This window comes from Onychomys torridus, chromosome 1, assembly GCF_903995425.1.
Source record: "Onychomys torridus chromosome 1, mOncTor1.1, whole genome shotgun sequence".
Lineage (NCBI taxonomy): Eukaryota > Metazoa > Chordata > Mammalia > Rodentia > Cricetidae > Onychomys > Onychomys torridus.
This window is the reverse complement of record NC_050443.1, coordinates 178,697,568-178,723,101: the sequence shown is the minus strand read 5'-3', so window position 1 is coordinate 178,723,101 and position 25,534 is coordinate 178,697,568. Positions and strand designations below refer to the sequence as shown.

The window sequence follows — 25,534 nt, the reverse complement described above, 5'->3', positions numbered from 1 at the left end:
AAACCTAAAAGTTTCTGTAATGTTTTGTTGCTGAATATCAGGCTCTAAAGCGGTTAAAAACATTAAGGTCTCAGAATGTTCCATTAGATCATAGTCTTTCTGTCTTTTTAAATATATATGTCAATTAGATAGGTAGGTAGATAGATAGATAGATAAATGGATGGATGGATGGATGGATGGATGGATGGATGGATAGATAGATAGATAGATAGATGACAGATAGATATGCCTTTGAAAATACATATGTGAATTAGATAGGTACATAGATAAATAAATGATAGGTTAGATTGATAGATGATAGATTATGGGAGAAGCCAGAAGACATTTTAGAGTATATAAATAGATTAGATTACATTAATTATAATAGATTAGCTAGATACTGATATTAAATCAATAGGTAGCTAGATATTAAATGATAAATTATAGATGATAGATAATAGAGTAGCTAATTAAATTAATAGATACATTAGATAGGTAGATGATAGAGTAGATAACTAGATTAGATTAATAGATGATAGATTAGATAGATGATAGGTAAATAATAAAATAGATGGATTAGATTAATAGGTGGTAGATTAGATAAATAATAGATTAGATTAATAGGTAGCTATATGATAGATTAGGTGAATAGATATCTAGATAGGTAGAGGGAGATAGGTTAGATTACTAGATACCTGATAGGCTAAGTAGATGATAGACTAGATAGCTGTATTAGATTAAGAGGTTATAGATAGATAGATAGATAGATAGATAGATAGATAGATAGATAGATAGATAATAGCCTGACAAAATTACTAACATTTTGGCAGGTACTGGTAAACACAAGGTTTAAAAAAAAAAAAAAGTAGCAGGAGACTCAGGGGGTGCCCCTCAGCATTTCTTTCCCGTGAGACTCCAGCACTAAGAGCTGCTCCCTAGAAAATATCCCCTAGTTTAAACTGAGCTAGCAACAGAAAGCTGCTTTTGTCCTACAGTTCAAGTTTGTGGGCCACTTTTGTTTTGCCCTTGAACTTGAGGCAAACAAATTGGCCACGTCATTCCAGTTGCTGCCCCCACTTTGTTACTTGTTTCACTATGAGTAACTTGAGAAGTCCAAATCTGACAGCTGCATATAATAAATGTGTAATTGGCTACCTGAGGTGATTAAGCCCTATGCTAATTAGAGTAAGGTCTATGCTGATTGGCCCTGGCTCAATCCTACCCCCTAGATGGCTAGCAGAGAACCGGTTCATAGCTGAAGTCCTACTGGGAAGTCAGAGAGTCAGTAGTGGAGATAGCAAAAGGCTGAAGATCTGGGGCTCGGGAAGTGGACAGGTCTGTGATTGAAACCTACCTCAGTGTGAAGCTGAGCAACTGACCAGCACCTCTGAGCTTCAGTTTCCTCATTCTAAGAATATAGGAAAGAAAAGTAATGATGCTCTTTTTTTTTTTTTTTTCTCCCAGAAAGTCTGAATGTTAGGTACGTGGACAGCATTCTCCACTCGGTGCTCTGATTTGGGGTATAATCTGTGTACACCAGAACAGAACTCTTAAGGAAGATGGCAACTCTGCATGATCCCCAGTCCTTGGCCTCTCACTGCAAAGTCCACCCTGTGGCTGTGGGTTACAGATTCACTCTTAGATCTTGGGAAAATATCTACACAAGGGAAGTTCCTTTAATTGATACATGCTGCATTGATAATACACATTGCTGGTCACAATGGCTCCAGCCACGAAGATGTTTTGCCGAAAGCCCAAGTATCTGCTCAAGGCTTTTAGAAGAAATGCCTTTAAGTGTTCAAGTGTTCCAAGCAAGTCTATTAAGGAGGCCACCATATTTTATTTTTCCTTAAAGATCAAGCCAGCCAAAATCCCAATGTAGATGGGGGATGAGTTTAAGAAGTCCCACCCTTGACTGAGGATCTTTTGATAATTGGTGGATGCTGGGGGAGGGAGAGCCAGTCATTTTCAGGGATTCAAACCCTGAGAGGCTCACCCATGCATATATGGGCAGCACTAAAGGAACTCAGCAGGGGAAACAAAACAAAACAAAATCAAAACAGGAAATGGGAAGGGAAAAGTTTGGGTGGGAATAGGAGAGGGGTTGAAGAAGAGAGAATGGGGGAATGCACATGTAATATACACCATGTTTGAAATTCCAAACAATGAAAAATAATTAATACAACTTTAAAAGAAAGGTTTTTTTTTGTTGTTGTTTGTTTTGTTTTTAAGCTGTTAAACATGGGTCTGAGGAAATCCACTGTATGAGGTAACTGATGACTCACTAGCTACCACTGGGCTGGTAAGAAGAGGCCCCTCTGGTTTGTTGTTTTGGTTTTTTGTTTGTTTTTGGTTTTGTTGTGGTTAATTAATCCTCTTTCGATAAAATTCCCCTTTCTATATCTCCTGACTCTGAAGTGGGAGGCAGCACTTAGAGAGCCATATTTCAATGACACTCACTGCATTGTGAGATGTGATACAATCTCATTTCACATCACTAGATATTTATAAACCTTGAAGGTAAGTCCAAGATTATGCCAACCCTCACGGTGGCTTAAAACTCCTCTAAAAGCCTTCCAGTCCTGTTTTTTCAGACATCAGAAGCCTGGCTTTTAAAATTCAGTTGTGCTCATCATGTTTTGTCAGGGGTTTTGATCCACGGAACATCATGGCTACTCTACTAGGCATCACTTGTTGTAGACACTCTTTAGATGCATCCCTCTGTCCCTTGTTCTGGGTGTCTGTGACTGTGGAAGCCTCCCCATCACATGGCTGCTATCCCCATCTATTTCCTGGATTGATGTCCAAGCCCTATGACCTCACCACAATGATCATGCCTTCAGAATGAGATGTAGAACCTCAAACACTGCTGCTCTAGCTAGGTGGGGCAAAAACATGCATGATGGCTTGCACAGTGACAGAAAGCAGGCATGTCAAGTGATAGGAAGGGTAAGAGCCCTGGCATAGTCTACCTGACCTTATGTGGCTCACCTGTAAAGCTGAAGCTCATCATCAAAGTTAGTCCCCAAACACAGGACTTTGTGACAATCAAATGAGATAGCATGCAGAATTTTTTTCCAACTCAAACTCAAACAAATCCTACCAAAAATTATAAGAATAATAGTTATAGGTTGGGGAGGTGGCTTGGTCCGGAAAATGCTTACATGATGGCCTGAGTGGATCCTCACCACCCACAAAAAAAAGCTAGGCACTGTGGCAGTCTTATAGTACTAGTGCTGGTGGAGAGTGGAGACAGAAGGGTCTCTGAGTTTCAGTGGCCAGTTAGTCTTGCCACATCAATGAGCTCCAGGTTCAGCAAGAGACACTGTCTAAAAAAATAAGGTGGAAAGGCATAAAAGAAAACACTCAGCATCAGCTTCTGACCTCCACATGTGTGTACACACACAAACACACACACAAGTAGGAGGCCTTGTTAAATAAGAGGCTAAAAAATAGCAGGATGATGATTAACTTAGAAATATCCTGGCTAGGGGCAGGGAGGTGATTTAGTTGTTAAAAGCACATACAGCTCTTCAAGAGGACTTGAGTTTGATTCCCAGAACCTACATCAGAAATCTCACAACTGCCTGTAACTCTAGAGAGTTCTGACTCCTCTGGCCTCTGCAGGCACCTACACGTGCTTTAAAATAACTTTTTTAAAGGCCTAAAGCAGTAAAGAAAGAACACTACAGCCATGATAGGTTTTGCAGCATGGTTAAGAGGTAGGTAGGTGCATACGAGAAGGTGCACAGTGGGCCTGTCTTTCTGTGATATTGGTGTGTTCCACACCTGATGCTCTGTGGTGATTGTATATTTGCTCATGTCTCACTTGAGGAACATGGTTTATTGTGCATTAAAAATTATGAAACACACAAATATTACTTTAGCTTAGAGGCTAATTTAAATTGTTTTACAAATAAAACTGAGGTCAATAGAAAAAAAGAAATGCTTAGAATCAAAAGACCTCTTAGTAACTAATCTCATGTTCTCTCCTTGTTATGTCCCTCCCATCCCTTTGAATGGCCTTCATAAGTTCATATTTGAATGCTTGATCATCAGTTGGTGGAACTGTTTGGGAAGGATCAAGAGGTATGGCCTTGTTTGAGGAGGTGTGTCACTGAGGGTGGGCTTTGAGGTTTCAAAAGACAGATGCCATTCCTGATGTTTTTCTCTCTCTCCCTCTTGATTGTATCTCAAGATGTCAGCTCTCAGCTATGCTCCAGCACCATGCCTGTCTGCCTGTTGACATGCTCCCCACCATGATGGTCATGGACTCTAACCCTGTGAAACAGTAAGCCCCAGATAAAGTCTTCATCCTATAAGTCGCCTTCATCATGATGTCTTCTCATAGAAACAGAACAGTAACCAAGCCAACTTCTCCTAATCCCTATTTTCTATGGCTCTGGCCATCCTCAGTTCCTCTCCTTTCACCTTCCTCTCTTCAACAGCAGATTCTGACAGCAATACCTTTTAAGTGTGTCTCAAGTCTGCCCATTTCTCCTTGTACTATGGCTGATGTAGCCCTGCATTTCCTCAGCAACTCCTGGCCTTGGATAGAAGGTTGAGTGTAGAGTTGTACAAAGTGGTGGTCTAGGTTTCCTGTTTGAGTCTTCCCTGGGGGAATATTTATTTATGAGATAAGCAAAAGAAAGCTCTACCTCTGTCATGGATATTTCCAGGGCACTTACAGGAAGGTACTCTAGGGTATAAAGTGTTCTTCACACACGCACGCATGCATGCTCAGGAGATGTGTGAACACATTCCTTCCTACAGCTATTGTTATACATAGCAGATATGTGCCCTCTTTCAGGTCCTCTAATGTTGGCCATGAATCTCTTCTAGAAAGGCTCACTCTCTGTGGTGTGATGGTTCACACACACACCTGCCTGATCCCCCTGGCTGGGTGGAAACCCCTTGACAGTGGGAACTGAGGCAGATTTTTCTTCTGAACCATTGCAGGGCCTGGACTGCTGGGCAGAAGATGTGCTCCATTCCCTCAGGATGAAGGGTAAATGTTACCTATGCTCCCCAGTGGCTGGTTCTGGAGTTTCCAGATTGAGTCCCATGTCTTCAAAGAAGCCACACTTCATATGCCAGCTCTCACTCCAGTCAGCCTGTGCTTTATTCTGAAATCCATCCCCACCAGCAGCCTAGACCACAAAGCTCTAGGTCTAAGTCTCTGTGTCATGGTTTGGGAGCTGATTGGTGGCCCAAAACAAAGAGCCTGATACAGGTATGGAAGCCAAAGGACACCTTGTGGGAGTTACTTCCCTTTCAACTATGTGGGTCCACAAGATCAAACTCAGGTCAAGCCCACACTGAGTCATCTCACTGGCCCTAAAGGAAGATTTTCAAAGCTATAAACAGGTTTCAAACCCTCAGTTGATTACACATTGCATTTAGAATAAATGCAAACTTCCTCCCACAGCTCACAAATCTCTCTATGAGCTGTTGCCCAGAGAGGGCACTGTCATCTATGTGATTGTCATATGTATTCCTTGTCTGCTTTCACTCTCTCCTCCTGACTGTGCCCTTTCACTACTAGGAGATGTTCTCTAGCCACTAATAGTGCTGGCAATAAAAAGATGTTCATAAGTGAATAAATAGAAAAAAGGCATCATCCCAAGATGGCTTGAATGGTGTTCCCCATTCATATGTTGACATCCTAACCTTAATGTAAGGTCAGGAGTTAAGAACAATTAAATGGGGTCGAAAGGTTGGGACTCTAGTCCTTTTGGGCTGTCTGTCATCTTTATATAAGGAGAAGAAGCAGGGACTGGAGATATGGCTCAGTTAGTACAGTGTTTGTTGTCCAGAATCCACAAAGCTCTGGGCTCCATTCTTAGCACAGCAAAAACCAGGTGTGGTACACATCTATAATCTAGCACTTGGGAGGTCAAGGCTGAAAGATACAGTTCAAGATGACCTTTGGCTGTATAGCGTGCTCAAGGCCAGTCTAGTCTGCTTGAGTCTCTGTCCAATAAATAAATAAATAATAAAGAAATAAATAATAGAAAGGCTAAAATAAAATACAGAAAGAGAGAAAGTCACTTGCTTTCTTCATGAGCGCAGAGGAAGAGGAAGGTCAGGTGAGGACATAGCCAGAGGCAGCCATTTAAGGTTAAGAAGAGAGCTCCCAATGTGAGGGCACCTTGATCTCGGACTTCTAAGTCTGTGGTATTTCACAGCCCCGAAGACTGGGGAATGTGCCACCACCACCCAGTTGGCTGGCCTTGAACGGGTCACTGAGCTTCACTTTCCTTCGCCTGAAGCTAATAAAAGTGCATGCTCATAGAATATAGCCAAAGACTGAGTTAACATGCACAAGGCCCTGTGATACCGTCCTAATATTAGCTATTCACATCAGCATAAATGGAGTAGGCCCAGGCACACTTAGTGAATGTCAGAGCAATGCAAAAGATTGGAACTTCTGAGTAGGAAGTCTGAGGAGAAAGCTGTGCCTGGAAGGAAGGTGGCATGGAGAAATGCTGACCTCAGGGGCAAAGAGGGAGAAGGGGCAGATATTCTGGAGAGGCAGGCACACAGGAGGAGCAGGATATGCAGTGTGCTTAGCAAACAGTCTTCTGGTTTGGGTAATGAGTTTGGAGAAGAGAGGTTTATTGGTGAAATTATTAAGGCCACTCCACGTAGTTAAAAGGGAGGTTTATTTTGTGGGGTAGCTTACAAAGGAAGGGATAGGTTGTAGGGTCTGGCAAAGGTATGGCGCAGTCCAGCGGTGTTCTCTGGAGAACTCTGTTCTGTCTGCCTCCAGTGTCCAGGGTCCTGGAACCAAGAGAAGCCTTTCCTCTCAATCCTGGGTCTTCAGCTTCCTCCCTCAGCCCCGCCTTGTGGGCGTGAGCATTACCGAAGCCTCAGTGGGGGTAGGAACTTCCAGGCCAAGGCTGGGATCACTACCCATTACAGAGGTTCTCATGTTTACCCCCGTATCAAAAACCAAACAAAACAAAGCAAAACAAAACAAAAAACTAGTATTAGGGACTGAGGTGGTCAAGAGCATGGGCTGCTCTTCCAGAGGATCCTGGTTTGATTCCCATCACCCACAGGGAGTGGAGAAATTGACAAGAAAGGTTTTATTGACCTAGATGATAGTAGACGTTGACATTATTGCCACGAACCGTCTTTCATTTGTTTTATTAGTTACTTTTCTTGTTTCTGTGATCACACACCTGATAAAAAGCAACTAAAAAGAGGGTTCATTTTGGCTTAGAGTCTGAGGGACACAGCCATTAGCTGTAAGAGAATGAGGGGTTCCATCTACACAGACTGGGAGGCAGAGCCAGGGGATCTGAACTACAAACCTCAGAGCCCATCCCCCAGAGACCCACTTCCTCCAGCAAGGCTCTACCTCCTAAAGGTACTACACCTTCTCAAAAGAGGGCCACCAGCCTGGTGTTCAAATGCATGAGCCTGTGGGGTCATCTTACATTCACAATATAACAACTATCCTCTCCCTGACCCCATGGTGATCCAAAGAGGAAGGGTTTGGGTCTTAGTTGGCTCCAAGTTTCTCCCCAGTCCAGTGTTTCCTTGTTATAACTTGGGTTTTAAGAACTCCATGGATGGCAGAAACCCAGTTGGATAATCCTGAGAATATCTTATCTGGAACATGTTGCAAGCCCTGAGACCCCCAGGCTTCTGTTGACACTCCCTCAATTTGTTAGCATCTTAGGGAAAAGGCACTTCTCACTTCCAGCTTTCCACAGGAAAAAAAAAAGTGCCTTTTCCCTAAGACGCCAACACATTGAGTTGCCCAACTTGACAGATTATATATAGAATGACTGCCCTTCACAATATTGTCTTATATTCAGATACTTTCTAGGCCTGTACTAATCTATTTTCTGTTGCTATAATAAAATATCTGAGTCTGGGTACCTTACAAAAAGAAGTGGTTTATTTAGCTCACCATTCTAAGGCTCAAGAACAGGACACCAATATTGACTCTGCTCTGGTGAGGGTCTGTGACAAATGGTGTCGGAATGGTGAGCCAGTAATGAAAGGGATGAGGGTGAGACAGAAAGCCAGAGAGCAGGGAGGGACCAAAGTCCTCAGAATAACCAACACCACTCCACTCCAATGACCTAGTTATCAGTGACCAGACACCCACCTCTTTTTTTTTTTTTTTTTTTTTTTTTTGCCTCGAGACAGGGCTTCTCTTTGTAGCCCTAGCTGTTCTGAAACTCTGTAGACCAGGCCCGCCTCTGCCTCCTGAGTGCTGGAACTCAAGGAGTGTACCATCACCACCTGGCAACCCCCACTTGTTAGAAGTCCCACTACCTTTTTTTTTTTTGTTTTGTTTTGTTTTTAAGCTGAGGATCAAACCCAGGGCCTTGTGCTTGCTAGGCAAGCACTCTACCACTGAGCTAAATCTCCAACCTCCACTACCTCTTAATATTCACACATAGGATGTTTCCTGTACAAACCTCTAGGGGATGAGCCATCTCCAAACCACAGCCAGGTTCTAGGGCCAGCCCCCTGACATGTCTTGCTTCCTGCTGATGTGAAAAAATGAGCCCAGGGCAACCAGGTTATCTAGGAATTCAAGCTCTGAACTCTCTCTCTCTCTCTCTCTCTCTCTCTCTCTCTCTCTCTCTCTCTCTCTGTCTGTGTGTGTGTGTGTGTGTGTGTGTGTGTGTGTGTTGAGACAGGGCTTCTCTATGTAACAGTTCTGGCTGTTCTAGAACTCGTTCTGTAGAACCAGGCTGGCCTAGAACTCACAGAGATCCACTAGCCTCTGTGTGCACCACCACAGCCCAGCTGAAGTTCACATTTTAAAAATAAAATCTATTATTAAAATATTGGGCCGGGCGGTGGTGGCACACACCTTTAATCCCAGCACTTGGGAGGCAGAGGCAGGCGGATCTTTGTGAGTTTGAGGCCAGCCTGTTCTACAGAGTGAGATCCAGGAAAGGTGCAAAGCTACACAGAGAAACCCTGTCTCAAAAAACCAAAAAAAAATAAAAATAAAAATAAAAATAAAAAATAAAAATAAAAATAAATCGGAAAGTTGGAAGTTGGTAGCTGGGAAGATGGCTCAGTGGATAAGACCACTTGCTGGGCAAGCATTGAAACCTGAGTTGGAATCTCCCAGCACTGTGAGGAAGGAGGCAGGAAGATCTCTGGGACTTACTGGTTACCAGCCTAGCTCAAGGTTCAGTGAGAGACCCTGTCTGAAGGGTGTAAGGCAGACTGTGAAAAGACAGGACACCAGCATTCTCCTCTGGCCTTTGCTTGCACACATGAGCATATACCTGTGATCTATACTACACATACTCTCCCTCACACACATACACACAAATAGACATTGGTAGTTAAGCAGAAAATAATTAAATGTGGACTCAGGAAAATCCAAAGCCATGGAGTAGTTTAGGTTCAGGTTTCCAGCCTCTGCTTTAAAGGCTGTGTGTCATCATAGTGGGTGGTAGATGCTTGATGTTACTGCTGTTTGAAACTGACTTGAATCTCTATCAGAGTCTAGTGGTCTCAGCATGGTGCTCACAGAAAACATTCTGGGGGGCAGAAGGGAAGATGCTATCAAACACGGTGCAGGAAACATCACTCACCTCACTTCTGGTCAGACTTGTCTGAATGAAAGGACAACCTGATGACTCCATGTAAAAGAAGTAGTCTCCACCTAAGGAGCTGGCTACCCCAGGGCTCAGCCACAGAATGTAAGGCTGGGAGAGCATGGAGGACCCCAGGATCACTTGGCATCCTCCAGCAATAAAGAGAGAAGGCCACATTGCATGGGCCAAGGCTGCTTTGCAGAGAGTGTATGTGTGTGCTTGCACGTGTGTATGTATATGTGTGGAAGCCAGAGATTGATGTTGGGGTGTCTTCTACTATCACTTTCTACCTTTATTCTCTTGAGGCAGACCTCTGACGGAGTCTTGAGGCAGACTGATAGCGAGTAAGCCCCAGCAATCCTCTTGTCCCTGCCCATCCCAGTTCTGGGGTTATAGGTGCATGCGTGGCCGCATTGCCTTCCACATGGGTGCTGGGGAATTGAACTCAGGTTTTCATGCTTGTGCGGCAAGCATTCTTATCCACTGAGCATCTCTCTAGCTCCTTGCTCAGCTTTGCAAATCTATATGTATAATATTGTAATTAATTCTTTGAGAATTCCATACATGTATGCAAGGTATTTTGATTGTATACGCCATTCACCACCTTCCATTTCTTCTTCAACTTCGTCCAGACCCACCATCTACCTTTTCACTCCCTCTGAACTTCATATGTTCTTTCACTGTTTTGTTTTGTTTTGTTTTTTAATTGGGTTAAATTAATTAATTTATTTTTTTATTGAGTCCAGCTTGTGCTTGGAGTATACCCATGAGGGTATGACCATTCAACCTAACAGGGGCCCCACCCTTAAAGAACACTGACTCTCTGCCCTCCAACAGTCATCAATGGTGAACGGCTCCTTAGCTAGGGGTCTGCAGTTTTGACTGGTTCTGCATGCAGCCACAGCTGCTGCGGGCTCATGAGTGCACTGGTCCTGTCATGGCCAGAAAACACTGGCCATGGACTCACCACAGTCCTCCCTGATCTCTGACCCTTTCCACACCTCCTTCCAAGATGGCCCCTGAGCCTTGGGGAAGGGTTATAATATAGATGTCCCATTGTGGCTGTTCCTCAGCACCACTTCCCAATGGCTGGTTCTATTTTCTTCCTCTTCCCCCAGAATATCCATCTACAGTTATAAATAATTGTCTTTATTGTCACTCCAAACACATTTCTTTGAGAAATGGTGTTCTATCTCTTCTAACCTCTACAGGCACATATATACACACAGACAAAACACTCATACACATAAAACAAAATAAATAATCTCAAAAGGGATGTGTTGGGGGCTAGGGAGCTAGGAGTGTAGCCCAGTTGATATAGAGCTTACCTTGTGTGTACAAGCACCTGGATGCCACCTCCAGCACTATGAAAAGCGTGAATGGTGGAGTCAGGAAGACCTGGATTTGAAAGTCATCCTTGGCTAAGTTCACGACCAGCCTAGGATACAAGAGACCATGTCTCTAGACAGACAGACACACAGATACACAGATATAGGGCTGGTGAGATGGTTCCAATGGTGGAGACCATGGCACCAAGCCTGACAACCCAAGTTTATCATTTGAAACCACAGTGGAAAGAGGGAACTTGTCCTCTGACCTCCACATGAACATATGGTTTCCCTGCCTCTCCCTAATAAATAAATGTAAATTTTAAAATGAATTAACCTTTTTAAAAACACGAAAAGAATATGTAGTCAGAAGCTGAGCCTGGGAGGCCCAAGCCTATAAATCACAGCTATTCAGGAGACTGAGGCAGGAGGATTAGAAGTTGAAAGCCTGCTTAGGAAAATTGGTATCTCAAAATAAATTAATAAAAAGAGGGTGGGATGTACATCTTGCTTAGCAGGCTTGAGGCCCTAGGATCAATTCCTAGAAGTACGGCAGGGAAAAAAGTTGAAGGGACGTAGAGCAGAGGCTCAGAATGGAACTGTGGGTAATTTTTAAACACTGTGTATCAGACAACAGCAAGCAAATCTTCAGATGAGACTGGATGCCCTGCTCTGTTCCAGGTGTTTGGTCTCTGGTTGGTGCATGGCCCTAGGAAAAGCATCTAATCCTTGTGACTCTATACAGTCAAGATGCTGGGAGAATCTGATTGGCTCATGAGGTGGCCTTCCTCTATGTCTTAGTTAGGGTTCTATTGCTGTGAAGAGACAGCATGACCATGGCAGCTCTTAGAAAGGAAAACATTTCATTGGGGGTGGCTTACAGTTCAGAGGTTTAGTCCATTGTCATCATGGCGGAAAGCATGACAGTGTGCTGGCAGACATGGTGCTGGAGAAGGAGCGGAAAATTCTACATCTTGATCCACAGGCAGGAAGTGAAACTGGTTTGAGCTTCAGAGACCTCAAAGCCCATCCCCTAGTGACACCCCTCCTCCAACAAAGCCACACTTACTTCAACGGCCACATGTTCTAATAGTGCCACTCTCTGGGCCTACAGGGCCCATTTTCTTTCAAACCATCACACTCCTCTTTCCTGATTCCAGGGTCCAGACAAGCCCACGGACAGGGAACCAGATCAGGCTACTTGCAGAGAGACTCTCCAAGGTCTTTGCAGCTCATCCTTGGTCTTCAGTGATCCATACTGTGGAGGTGAGCGAATATCTCTCTTCACAGTTTCTGAAGACCTCGAATGCTACAGCCATATTTGAATACTTAATCCTTCCCAAAAAGCTGTTTATGCTCCTATGTGCTCCTCTTCAGGAACATTATACCTTAATTTTATTAGCTTTTTCACAAAAGTCAAACCAATTAAAGGGGCTCAGTTTTCCTTTGAGAAGTCACGCTGATTTAATTGGTCAATGTTTGCAAATCGTATGTTTTTTTTTTTGAAGATGGAGAGAGGTAAACAACAGGGATAGGATTCACATTGTACCAAAACATCACCAGCCTGTCCTGTCCCTTCTATCTGCCGGGCCTTCATTCTACCTCCTTTTGGTCACATGGGGTCACAGGGGCACTTACAGCCCTTGGTGGCTCTAGGACCACAGGTTTCTATTTCTCTTACAGAAGAGCATCTTGGCAAACTCAAAACAGTCACCTCTCACAGATAATTATGAATCATTCCACTTCCTTTTCTTCCCTATGCAAATATGAGTACCCATAATGCAGTAGGATGGCTTCCTTTCCTTTCTTACCTCAGGAGCGCTGATGAGTGGCCTTGGCTCTGCCTCTCACCCCTCTGCTTTTCTTCATTCTTTTGGTCTGTCTTACAGAGAAGCTCACAGAAAATTGCCTGGAATAAAAACTTACAACTGGGTGGTGGTGGCGCACGCCTTTAATCCCAGCACTCGGGAGGCAGAGCCAGGTGGATCTCTGTGAGTTGAAGGCCAGCCTGTTCTACAGAGCGAGATGCAGGGCAGGCACCAAAACCACACAGAAAAACCTTGTCTCAAAAAAGCCAAAAACAAACAAACAAACAAACAAACAAACCCACCCCCTACTCACCCTCAGTTCTGTATCTCCAGGCCATCTTTAGGTGTCAAAGGAAGGAAAAGTCCGTTAGGGTCACATGCTCTGCTTCCACACTGGCACAGTTTGTGCGTTAATGACTACAGTGACTTCTCCCTCATTTTAGAGGAATGAGCTATGTCATAGGAACAATTTTCTGTATTTATTTTATGTCAAAATACTCCTCAAATATTGTGTGGGCTTCTTTGTTTTCCCAAACATAATGCAACTTAATCCCAGAAGGCCGTCTGCCTGGATATCCGCACCACACTGCTGACTGTTACACCACTTCCTACTGCCTTCAGGCCCTCGAAAGCATGTGAGGTTATAATGACTTGACTTGTAGTTTCAGTGCTTATATGTTTACTTTCCTTCTCCAAGGCTTCTTGTTAGTGGACACTCTCCATCATCAATGCTCCTGCCTGAACCTATACTCTCATTTCCCTCTACTGCCTCCAAGCATCCGGTGGCTCAGAAATGGGAGGATTAAATGCCTTAGAATTAGGTTTCTGGAAGGGGTGGGTTGGTTGTGTGCATAATCTCAATACTCAGAAGGTAGAGGCAGGAGGATCTTGAGTTGGAGGCCCATCCGGGTTAAATGTCCAGACCCTCTCTTAAAAAAAAAAAAAAAAAAAAAAAAAAGTTAAAAAGTTAAGTAGGTGCTTGCTTGGTAGAGTACTTGCCTAGTATCATGAAGCCCAGGTCTAGGTGTGGTGATACCAACCTGTAATTCCAGCACAGGCGAGGTAGAGTCTCAAACATTAGAAGTTTAAGAGCATCTTCCATTTCATAGTGAGTTCAAGGTTAGTCTAAGATAGATGAGTCCCTGTTTCAAAATAAGTAAATAAATAACAATAAAACAAGAACAATAAGCATGGCAGGCATTGAGTGGGGGCCTGGGATGGTACTGTCTGGGCACATGACCCAGGTGGTGTCTTCTTCCTTTTCAGTTACAGCTCAGTGAGGTGAGTTGTATAGAAGAAGAGATTCCAGGTGAGGAGCAGCCCTTGATGTGAAAACACTTAACACTTTTGATCCAGGAAGCTCTCAGAGCCTTGTGTGGAGCAGGCTTTACTATCTACTTGTTGAATAAACAGCTCCAGCTGCTTTTCAGGCAGTAAGGTATTTTAGAAAATTATGGGCTTAAAGATGCTTGGAGACATAAACATGCCTTGTTAGAAAGATTCACATGTATAACCAGGCTTCCTGGAAAACTTTCTAGTTCTTTGTGAACTAGAAAATGTTTAACAAAAACCAGCTTCCTTTTCCTTCTCCCAGAATGCGCCACGTGGAGCATTTCAAGGAGCAGAACAGCCACCTGCTGTCACTTTCCAGGCATTAATGTATCTCTATTCCTTAAAGATGGGAGCCCAGCCTGTTCATCTACACCTTTATTTATTAAAAGAGAAAGGAAGGAGAAGGGCAGATGGCTCAGTGCTCAAGAGCTCCAGCTGCTCTTCCAGAGGACCCAGGCTCCATTCCCAGCACCTACACCCTACACAGTGGCTCACAACCATCTGTAATTGCAGTTCCAGGGGATCTGATGCCCTCTTATGGCCTCTGCAGGCACATGGCAAATGTACAGGTATTGCTAGAAAAATACCCATACATAAAAGCTTTTGTTAAAAAGAAAAGTTTTTTAAAAAATCCAGGTCCCAAGGAGATGCTTCCCTTTCCTTTTCAGGAGAAATGTCATGTCAGACACCACTGTCTAAAACAATTGTTCTTTTTCATCTTAAGGCCAACGAATTAGGTCCTTTATTAGCCCAACTTACACCAGGTAACTCCGAAATACTAAAAGATAAAAAAAAAAAATCCCTTATAATTGAATAATTCTGGGGGGTCTCAAGAGTCCATTGATTACCACCACAGGTTTTGGTGCTGGGTGGTTCTGTGGTGATTCCTGGCTTAGTGATTATGAACAAATGGCTGAGATTCAGTTCCTCCTCTTTAATATGGGTTTTTCAGTTACCGACTGAAGCATAAAAACACACCCAAAGTTCAGTAGTTTAAAACAACAGCCACCATATATTTCCTTAAGATTGTTCTTTGGACAGGACTCAGCCAATGGTTCACACCAAAATCTCTCCTAAAGTTGCCATGGATGTCAGATGGCCTCACTCCCTCACTTTCCTATGCCTTGATGTTTATGTCATACACCAAGCACTACTTTTCTCTTGAAGCCTCCTTTCTCCTAGGCTGCCTTCCTATCAGCAGGAAAGCTGGGATCTAAGCAAAGGACAGAAACTGACCACATCCCTTTCAGACTCTTGAAGGAGGACAAGGTCACTTTCATATAGTTTTGTTTAACAAGGCATATGACAAAGCTACCCAAATTTAGCAAAGGAGAAATTGATTATGGCTCTTGATGGGAAGAATGACAATAAATTTATGGCTAGGGGAGTTTAATTAGATCATGGTAGTCCTTAAATTCTGGATGCTTATTATTGTTCTGTGGTGTTTAAGCCAAACACCTTTGCTACCTATTCCCAGGGCTAATCAGCTATCCTGGCTGGCTCCTGGTTTTTTCTCGGTATCTTGTGTTCTATCAACATAAGACTGACCCCCACAGAAATGCAAAATTAAGGGCACTAATGGCAAATATTTATTGGCAGTGCTCACAATCTGCCAGGTCCCATTTTAAGCACATTATTTTGGTTATCCAATACTTATAGATGCTAGAGCTAAATTTATCTTGCAGAAGAAATGCTGAGGCACAGAGAAAGAATGTAACCCGTCTAAAGATGATTGTCTGGTAAGGAATGGATCTAAGAGTTGCATATATGAGTTATGTGACCTGGTTGACTCCAGAAGTGATATTTGCTCCATTTCTTTACTTGTTTGGTTTTGTTCCATTAAAAAAAAAAAAAAAAGAATGAACCTATAGAGCTTCTGAACTATGTCATTCTAAGACTCCTTTAAAATTGAATGTTTCATATTAAAAATATATAATTCACTGACAAAACTCAGTTTCCTAATACAACATGCAGGCTGAGAAACAGAATCAATTGTTTCAATGTAAATAGACTAGTCCAGAGTTTGGCTCTCTGCACATTGTCTTGTCCTTGAGTGGAAACAAGACAAAAATGCCTGGATGCACAGCTACAGTCTCCATTTTAGATATTCAACAGAAGCTTGTGATTCACTTATTTTTCCATTGCCCCAACCCCTATCTTGCACGATTGGGGCATTAGTAACTAGACAAGACTGAGCTGGCAACGTTGCAGGTAAAAGTCTGTATAAATGCCAGTTATCCTGGTTTTAAATTAATTATTATTGAGCGCCCCATCCACTCTTAGAAAGACTTCCTTTCTGCTTGCTTCATCTTCTCTGGTGCAATTATTTTAAAAATGATATATTATAGTAAGCTATGTTGTCTTCCTCATAATCTAAGAGGATCTTGGATCTTTCTCCCAGCAAGTTTAACCTCCCACTTCTTCTGAAAAGACAAAGGGAGGATGGCAGAGCACTGTTCTTGGTACCATCTTGAAACTGATTTCTAATGTCCTGGATGAGAGAAGTGGGCAGAGGTACAGACTATGAGTGGCACCCCCAGGGCTCCGGGGCACAGACTACAAACAGCATCCCCAGGGCTCAAGGAGACCTTTAGCTTCATTTCTCCAACATCACCTCACCCCATCCCAAAGAGTGCTTTCTCCAGCCAAGTCTAGGAAGCCTGGATAGAGATGAGAATGCAACTTTGATTCAGGAGACCAGGACGCAGCCCAGAGACCCCCACTAACTAGTTGTCTAATCCTTAATAAGTTGCTTTGTCTTTCCCAGCTCATTTTCCTCATCTGTCAAGTCAAATGAAGGTTCTGGAATAGATGATCTCTAAAAATCCTTCCAGCTCTACAGTTCTATTCTGGGTCTCTCTGCACCTGCAGAGAGACATGTGGGGGCAGAAAGGGGCACTGGGAGGGGGAGTAATGTAGCCGGTGAAATAAAACACTTTCACCTGGAGCAGCCAGCCCTATGTCCTTATGTGTGCGGCACAGCACAAGAGTGTCTCAGATTATCCAAATAATTGAGTGAATTCCCTCCTTTCTTTTGCCAATGGACACACAGCTTTTCGTTTGGCTGGGAACAGCAGCTGCTTTCCTGAAATTTCCATCCAGGGCTTCCATCCTCTGCTGTGTCCTCTGGGAAACCTGTCATGTTTTTTCTGGATGGATGCCCATAGAATTTTAATCCAGGAGGGGGGGAGAGAGGGAAGAGAGAGGGGAGAAAGACAGGAGAGGAGTGAGGCATAGAACACTATGCATAAGAAAAGGCTAAATGTAGTTGGTAGTTATGGATTGACTTTTTAAATTTAATTTGGTTATTTCAAGTGCTTGGAGCCTAGATGGGCATCTGGTAACCATATTATTTGTACTGCAAATACAGAGCTCTGATGTAAGCTCGTGAGTTCACTGGTTTGTCTAGATCATGCAGAGGACAACCTAGCATGAGTGCTGGAGACCTCCTGAGTGCTACCTTCTGGACACTAGATAAATCTCTACTTCATCCCAGACAGTCCCACTGTCTTCCTTTCCCAAGTAAGCACTTGTAGATCCAATAAGCAGTGGTGGTGGTGTGTCTGCCCTCAGAACGTGGAGTCCTCCAACTTTAAAAGGTACAATTTTCCAATTAAGTTGTGGAAAGATTCGCCCCCTCCCCTAGCCAATAGAAATGTGAATTCCTAAACTTGGAACCCAGTCAGTCGTCAGACAACTCTGAGACACGGGAACTGATTTTGTTCACCTCAAATCAGGTTGGTACAGGATGATGGGCTCCTAAGATATGCTCCTGGCTAGTAATGGATAGCATGACCAAAGCAAAACTTCGTGTTTCAGCTGCCATCTCATGTTATTGCCATCTCATGTTATTTGGACAAAGCAAATGAAAACAAACATCAAACACTCAGAATGTTTTGGCATGAAAATTAAGGGCATAGCCCCGTGTCTCTGAGCAAGCTCCATCACTTGGGGATTCTGCAAACTCAAAGCCCAGAGCCCCCAGAAATTGGTGAGGACCTGAATACTTCTGAGGTCACAGACAGAGTTCAAATTTTGTATTCACTGATCTGTGGCTTAGACAAGTTATAGAACTTCTGGGAGCCTCCATTCAGCCCTAACCTGGAACCTCGATACCCTTCTGAGAAAGGGCTTAAGCATATTAAATGTTTTTAGACATCCAATATGGGAGCGCTCAAACAAACAAGCAAACAAACAAACAAAAGCTCTGGCGTTCCTACTTGTAACAAAATATGCAAACTTTGTTTCTAAGAGGGGTAGGGCCGGCTCCCCAGAAAAGTCGAGAACTGACCACTATTTATTTATTTGTTTATTTGTTTATTTATTTATTTGTTTGTTTGTTTGTTTTCAAGGACTTTCCTCCAGGCCTTGTCTTTGCAGGTAGCAGGTGTGTCTGCCTGCTGATGTCCTGGTAACTAAAAGGCTGCAGAATCCCAAGGCTTATTAGGGGCCTGGATCCATCTAAGGCTGTTCTGCCTGGGCTGTTGCTGGGGTCCCAATGATGTTCGCGGTGTGGGGGGGTGTTTATGCCAGAGAGGAGACTCCCACTCGCTCCAAAGCACGAGTCTGGGCGCCCCACGCCGGTTATTCCTAGCCGCCCACCGCCTGGTGAGTGGGTTTGTGTGGAATTTAGGACCCTCAACCACAGCAAGCAATAGGGCACCCAATTGGGAGCATCCGAGGCCTCAGGAGCCCTTCTTCATAGATGTTGTCATTGGGACCAAGAAGGCGGGCGGTGCATCTCTGTACAGCGGGATGGCTCTCGGAGGAGGACCCTTTTCTTCTCTCCGATTCCTTGTGTTCCTCCTGGCCGGTAGGGTAGCAACAGCGGACATCACAGGCGGTTGCCACCGGGTCGCCCGGGAGGTGTCCGGGCCTAAGGGCTCCATCCACAGTGATATCTTTGGGCTCTCAATCAGCCTTCCGGGATACTCCCCGCCCAGTGGACATCACTCAGCACAATCACCCTAAGTACCCCCAGTCAAATAGTCAAAACTCGAGGTCTGCCTGTGGTGTGACAGATAGCCTTGGAACGGACCAAACGTGGTTGCCCCTAAGGGGCGGGAGGTGGCGTGGAGAGGATTGCGGTTACCCGGCTCGGCCGGCCCCCTCCGCGTTCAGCAGTCCGGAGGGACCGCAGCGGTGGCCTGGAGGTGACAGCCGGACGGTGGGGCGGGCGCGGAGCCCCTCGGAGGCCGCCACACACACTTGCTGCCCTCCCCACTTACTCCCTGCCTCCCACCTTCTCGCCAAGACCCCCGCCCCTCCCCCGCCTGCCTCCTGCCCATTCTTGGAATTGTGTGGAAAAATTCTCAGCCAAACCTCCCACCTCTCCTCTCCTCTCCTCTCCTCCCCGCCCCACTCCCTTTTAAAAACCCCCTTTCCTCCGCGGCCCCTGCACTCTTTGTGAATGAGGGCCGGGAACACGGCCCTTCCCCCGCCCAGGAGCCACGCCAGACCGCCGCACTCAGAGGACTGTTTGTTAATAGTCCAATTAGATAATTGCCATCTTTCACTCCTTTTGCTCCGCATTTCCCATAAAGGAATGAATGGGGAGAGCGGCGTGGAGAGGGCTTCTGCCCCGGCAAGGTGACGAGAAGGGCTGGAGCCAGCTCCTTGTACAAGGCCATGCGCTTGAATTGAATCATTGTGGCCTAATCAATGCTGTTATTGGATTACTGGCTGTTGCTTTTCTCAAAGACATTGTAGCAAGACAATGAAATAGCTAGGGGGAAACTTTTTTTTTGAAGCAGATCTCACAGTTGAGATTCTCTCTCTCTCTCTCTCTCTCTCTCTCTCTCTCTCTCTCTCTCTCTCTCTCTCCACTCCCCCCCCTCCTGCTGGACTCTGAGTACAAAGCTGCCCTTTGAATGGGCTGCCTCAGGGCTGCTGGAGGTGCAGGCATGAAAAAAATCCAACGGAGGCTACAGGAAAAGGGGCGGCAGTTTAAGATGGCTGCTGTCGGCGTCGAGGTGTGTTAAAGAGTCGCTTGGGGAGAAGCTTTGCCTTTTTGGAGTGTGTGGGGGGGAGACTTTAGGGAGAAACTTTTTTCCTCCTCCCTTCTCTCCCCACCCAGGGGCAATTGCTTTCTTCAGCTACATGGACTGAGGGGGTACCCCCCATTCAGCTCTATATGGAGAGCCTGGAGGAAACCCCCTTTAGCCAGTATGTGAGCAGGAAGGTCAAAGGCAAAGAGAAAGTTAATAATGCCTGCTAATGGTGCTAACAATTCAGGATGAATCTTGTCAAAAGTTTTTCTGGAAGTGTGGGTCTTTGATTGTGTTTCCCGAAAGCAAGACCAATCATTTCCGTTTATTCACTGGCTAAACCCCTACTTGATTGGGGACAAGGACAGAAACCATCCATTACGATCTGATATATTATCCAAACAATTTAGTGTATTCATGAGGTAACTGAAACGTGGGGGCTGCGAAATTACCCGTAATCAATTGCAACAGCAAGTGTGCGTCCTCCCCCCGCGGGTGTCGGACAACCACAACTCGGCGGTCTCAGTAGCAGGCGGAGCCGCAGCGTTTCGGGACGGAGTTGCGCGCGGTTCGCTACCTGGTGGCCAGGCTGGGGACACTGGACGTGCTCAGAGGACGCCGGCGCTGACGAGGCGGCCTCGCCACTGCTCCACCGGGATCCTGGACCAGACCCGCCGCCTCTCTTCTAGCGCGCCACTCTCCGGTCGCCGCTGACCCTCCGCGGCTGCCGAAGCCACCCCGCGGGGACATTCATTCTCTCTGGCGAAGGAGCTTAGGGGCTGCGTTGTAGGGGTTTTGTCCCCTTCTGCCTCTTTTTTCCTACCCCCTCCCCCTTTTCTTCTTTTCTGTGTTGTTTTGCCTATGTTCGGGAAACCAGACAAAATGGACGTCCGGTGCCACTCGGACACCGAGGCCGCCAGGGTCTCGAAGAACGCGCACAAGGAGAGCAGGGAGATCAAGGGCGCCGAGGGGAGCCTTCCGGCCGCCTTCCTCAAGGAGCCGCAGGGCGCCTTTTCGGCGTCTGGCGCTTCGGAAGATTGTAACAAAAGTAAATCCAATTCCTCCGCAGACCCGGATTACTGTCGCCGGATCCTAGTCCGAGGTAGGGATGGGCAGGGCTTTGGGGGTGCGTTCCTTGGGGGTAATTCCCTGGCCGCAGTTGCGCGCCGCCTCCCAGGGCTGGAGAGGACTTGGGAGAAAGTTGTTGCTGGTTCTCTTTTTGTCGGGTCTGGCCGGCCGTAGGGGATCCGAGCTTGGGGCTCCTCTGAACGCGCTCTCCTGGGGCCTCGTCTCTAGCAGCCCCGAGGGGCCCCTCCAGCCCGGGTAAGGAAAGACCCCAGGAGCTGCGAAGAGCGGGCAGGTCACCAAGCTGGGGCTTCGGACCCTGGTCCTCAGGGGGGAATGCGCGCGACCATCGGGATGAGGACCTGCTGGTAGGCGGCCTGCGAGCTTCTGAGCCCTGGAGAGCAGAGCGCACCCAAAAGAACACTGGGCGAGGAAGAGCAGCCTTCGGTGGCAGGATAGCGCCCGGCCAGTTGTCTCGTTGGCTGAGGGCCCTAGCGCTGAGCTCCGGGCCTGGCCGCTGCCGCCTAGAGAAACCGCCGAGCTGGGTCGCGGGGCTGCGGGTGCCGCCTCCTTGCCTGACTCGGCCTCGCTCAGGAGCGGCGTGCGCTCCTCCGGGGCATTAGCGGCGCAGAGGCCGGCTTCAGCCGGCGCCGCCCCCGCCAGCAGATAGCCAGGCCCCGCAAGCGGGTTTTCGGTCCCTCCTCCTTCTGCGGCTTGGGTAGGAGCGGGCCAGAGACCCGGGTTGGGGGTGGGGACCGCAGAAGTGCCGGTTGCTCTGTAGTATGGGGCCATGCTGGGGTTGGAGTGTTCAGTAACGGCCCCTCTGGGATACTGGGGACTCGACCACGCAGCAGAGGCCCCCTAGGCCAGAAGGAACATTCACATATTTGGAACTCATTTTTTTCCTCCTCTGATGTCTGGGGGACTTTACCAATACAAAGTCTTCCAATTAATGCTATGAAGTTAGCCTCTTTGGTCTCTATACACCCTCAGGGGCTCGGCTGCAGCCACCCCTACACCCTCCGCATCCTGCCGGAGACTTGTCCCTAGCTAGCTCAGGGCAAGGAGGAGGAGAAAACCGGAGGGTTCCGGTGCCTGACATCTACCCTTCCCTAGATGCCAAGGGGTCTATCCGAGAAATCATCCTGCCCAAGGGCTTGGACCTGGACCGGCCCAAGAGGACACGCACGTCCTTCACGGCGGAGCAGCTCTACAGGCTGGAGATGGAGTTCCAGCGTTGCCAATATGTGGTGGGCCGGGAGAGAACCGAGCTGGCTCGGCAGCTCAATCTTTCTGAGACCCAGGTACCCAGCTGCCAGGATGCTCACAGCACCAGGCTTCCTCTTCCCAACACTCCAGCCTGCCTTTCCTCACTGTCTACCTTGCTTTGGACCGAACCTTCCAGAGATGTGGAGGAGTTGGAATGATGGACGGGGATGAAAGCCTGAGGCTTTCTCCTCTTTCTTAAACTGTCATTTCCTCTACTCATTCTCAAATCCTCCAAGGTCTAACTGCTGCATACCTTGATTTGACCCAGGGGACCCAGAGTTTGTCCTGTTGGAATTCCTGTTGGTTCTGACTTTAGAATTTTTGTGTGGCTTCTGATTATAGAAAGCTGCCCCCCAATTTGTATACATATCATCTTGGCTATATTCTCAGTAACACCCGCTTTGGGATTTTTAAGTTTACCCAACACCAAGATCCATTCTGCAAGGAGTAGGGTTAGAAAGTGGTGCCAACTCCCAGGGACCGGCCTGTGCAAATTTACGGCAGCCTCCACCTCTTAAAAAGCCAGCCCTGAGCACCACTCTGGGGTCCTAAGAGACACTGTCCTCTGTGCCAGTGCCAGTGTCCCATGGGCAGTAGATCTGGTGACTTGGGCTCCAGCACTGCACACTGTGTCTTTTGGTTTTAGGTCCTCTCCTTACCATAAAGTGCCATGTTGCTCCGGAGCTGAGCACTAGAGCCATGAGCTTTACACTATTTGCATTACAAGGCTGGGAGCTTTTGCCCCGTGTGAGCTGTTTGGGGGCTAGCCAAGGTGTGCTGGCAATCTGTCAGTTCCTTTTGCAGTCTCTTTTCCTATGCCCAGCGCTGAAACAGGTGGAGAGCATTTTAGACCTAAAGTCTGGGCTGAACACCGAGAACTGAGGACAGAACAGATGGGAAAAATTTGAGTTTGAGTTGGCATAGTAATGTGTCTTGCTGTCTGTGTTAACCCCCTTTAGCTTCAAAATCTAAACAGGATGTTTTTATTTTCCCCCATGTAGCCACTACCCTCTGTTCTAGGCCAGAAGAGGCAGGAGGGGAAGGGAGCATTGGGATGTACTCACTCCACATCAGCCAAAGCCCCTGATGGAGTGCAGAGGGAGTGATAAATTAAGAGTATAACTCCAAGCCTTCAAACTAGCCGGTGCTGAAAGGTGGAGAAAGCCTGGCCTAGGAAGCCCACCTTGCTTCCACCCACCTTCTCTGTCTGCTGCGGGTTCGTGATCAGTCTTTGGTCTAACGAGCAGAGAACAACCCCTTGGAGTCTCTAAGAGGCAGAGATAGATTTTCTGGGGTCAAATTTGTACTCATTGGGCTAGCGACCTGGATCTTGAAAGGCTGAGAAACACTGTTCCCCGGTCACCTCAGCTTTGGAACAACCTTCCCCAGGCCTTAGGCTCTCAGGCTGTGCTCACTGACCAATTTGTGAACACAAAACACCTCTGTGGGTGTTGCGGCAGCACAGTGAAATAGCCGTCTTCCTTCTTTGTCAGTGACGTGGACATTTTATTACTTTGCTTTTGTAGCCCGCTCTGGCCTAGGCCTGCTTGCATGACCCGGAAGCGTAGCCCAGCGGAATGGTGTCCCCCTCGTGGTGGCTCTTGCTCCGCTAGCAGTTTCGGAGCATCCGTCCTCTGCTGCGGGGTGGGGCTGAGGCTAGGTCTAGGGTTAGGGGAGGGTCCCAGTAACCCAGCCCTACAGCTCCCCCCAAAACTCTGCTGCCTTTGACCCTGCTCTTTCCTGCTGCTCTCTCCCACTTTTTCTCCCGCATATCTGCGCTCAGGTGAAGGTCTGGTTCCAGAATCGGCGAACCAAGCAGAAGAAGGACCAGGGCAAGGACTCCGAGCTGCGCTCGGTGGTATCGGAGACCGCCGCCACGTGCAGCGTGCTGAGGCTGTTGGAGCAGGGCCGCCTGCTGTCGCCGCCCGGTCTGCCTGCCCTGCTGCCGCCGTGTGCCACCGGCGCTCTCGGCTCGGCGTTGCGCGGGCCCAGCCTCCCGGCCCTGAGTGCTGGCGCTGCCGCGGGCTCGGCCGCAGCGGCCGCCGCCGCCGCTACTGCCCCGGGGCCCGCAGGCGCTGCGTCTCAGCACCCGCCAGCTGTGGGCGGCGCTCCCGGCCCAGGGCCTGCAGGGCCCGGGGGACTGCACGCGGGAGCACCAGCTGCCAGCCACGGTCTCTTCAGTCTGCCGGTGCCGTCGCTTCTAGGCTCTGTTGCCAGCCGCCTGTCCTCCGCCCCGTTGACGATGGCTGGTTCGCTAGCCGGGAATTTGCAAGAACTTTCAGCCCGGTACCTGAGCTCCTCCGCCTTCGAGCCTTACTCCCGGACCAACAATAAAGAAGGGGCCGAGAAAAAAGCGCTGGACTGATTTTAAGTGTTACCCTGTATTTATATTTATAACATCTATTGTGGTGGTATTTATGGACTCGCGCGCTTTAGGCGCCCAGTGCTCCTGCGCTGGCCTTCCTGGCCCCGACTAGGCCTCTGACAGCTCTTCCCGCCCCCCTCCCCCGCAGGCTACTGATTTTATCTCACTTGAGCTGTTTTTTGTTCTGCTCTCTTCTTTCCTCCCTTCCTCCAACCTCAGCTTCCTTCTGAATCCAGGAATGATCCAAAGAATTGGGGAGGAATGCCCGAATTAGCCAATCTGGTTCCCCCATCCCTGCCAGCCAGGGAAGGAACAGACTGAGCCTAAGTCCAGGACCCAGACACCTGCTCTGGATAGGGACACTGCGCGCTGCTCCTATGAATTTTTGGAAGAGGAAATACGTTCACAGGCCTCCAGGGACTGAAAAGGCTTTTTGGTTTCTTTAGACCCCCCAAAAGGGCCTACCCCCTCTTGTCAGAGAAACCAGAGCTTTTGAGAGTTCCTGGCCCCGATTTTTAGACCTCTCAGGATAATTGGTGCATACTCAGCTCCTGTCCGAAGAGCTGATGAGTTTTATTCCCTTTAGGGAAACTAATTGCAGGCTCCTCGACCCCCGAGAAACGATAAATCAAACGTCTTGTTAGGCAAAGGTGGTAATAAATTTGATCTAACAGCAATAAAGCAGGAGTAATTGTTAAATAAAACCAGATGAAGTGTTACCTGTTTTTAAACACTCATAAATAATTGAGTTTGCAAAGTATAAGAAATTCGGGCTAGAGAACGCACCACGGGGTCGTGCAAAATTAAAATCCTGAGT

General features: G+C 47.0%; 1 protein-coding gene across 1 annotated transcript; it reads left to right on the top strand.

Annotated features, from left to right (window-relative positions):
• The first annotated feature begins 20,879 nt into the window (after positions 1-20,879).
• On the top strand, positions 20,880-25,108 carry Vax1 (ventral anterior homeobox 1). Its single transcript, XM_036176164.1, has 3 exons — positions 20,880-21,120; positions 22,200-22,387; positions 24,136-25,108. Exons 1-3 carry the CDS (start codon positions 20,880-20,882, stop codon positions 24,715-24,717), a joined length of 1,011 nt encoding a protein of 336 aa, XP_036032057.1. The 3' UTR covers positions 24,718-25,108.
• Positions 25,109-25,534: the final 426 nt, after the last annotated feature.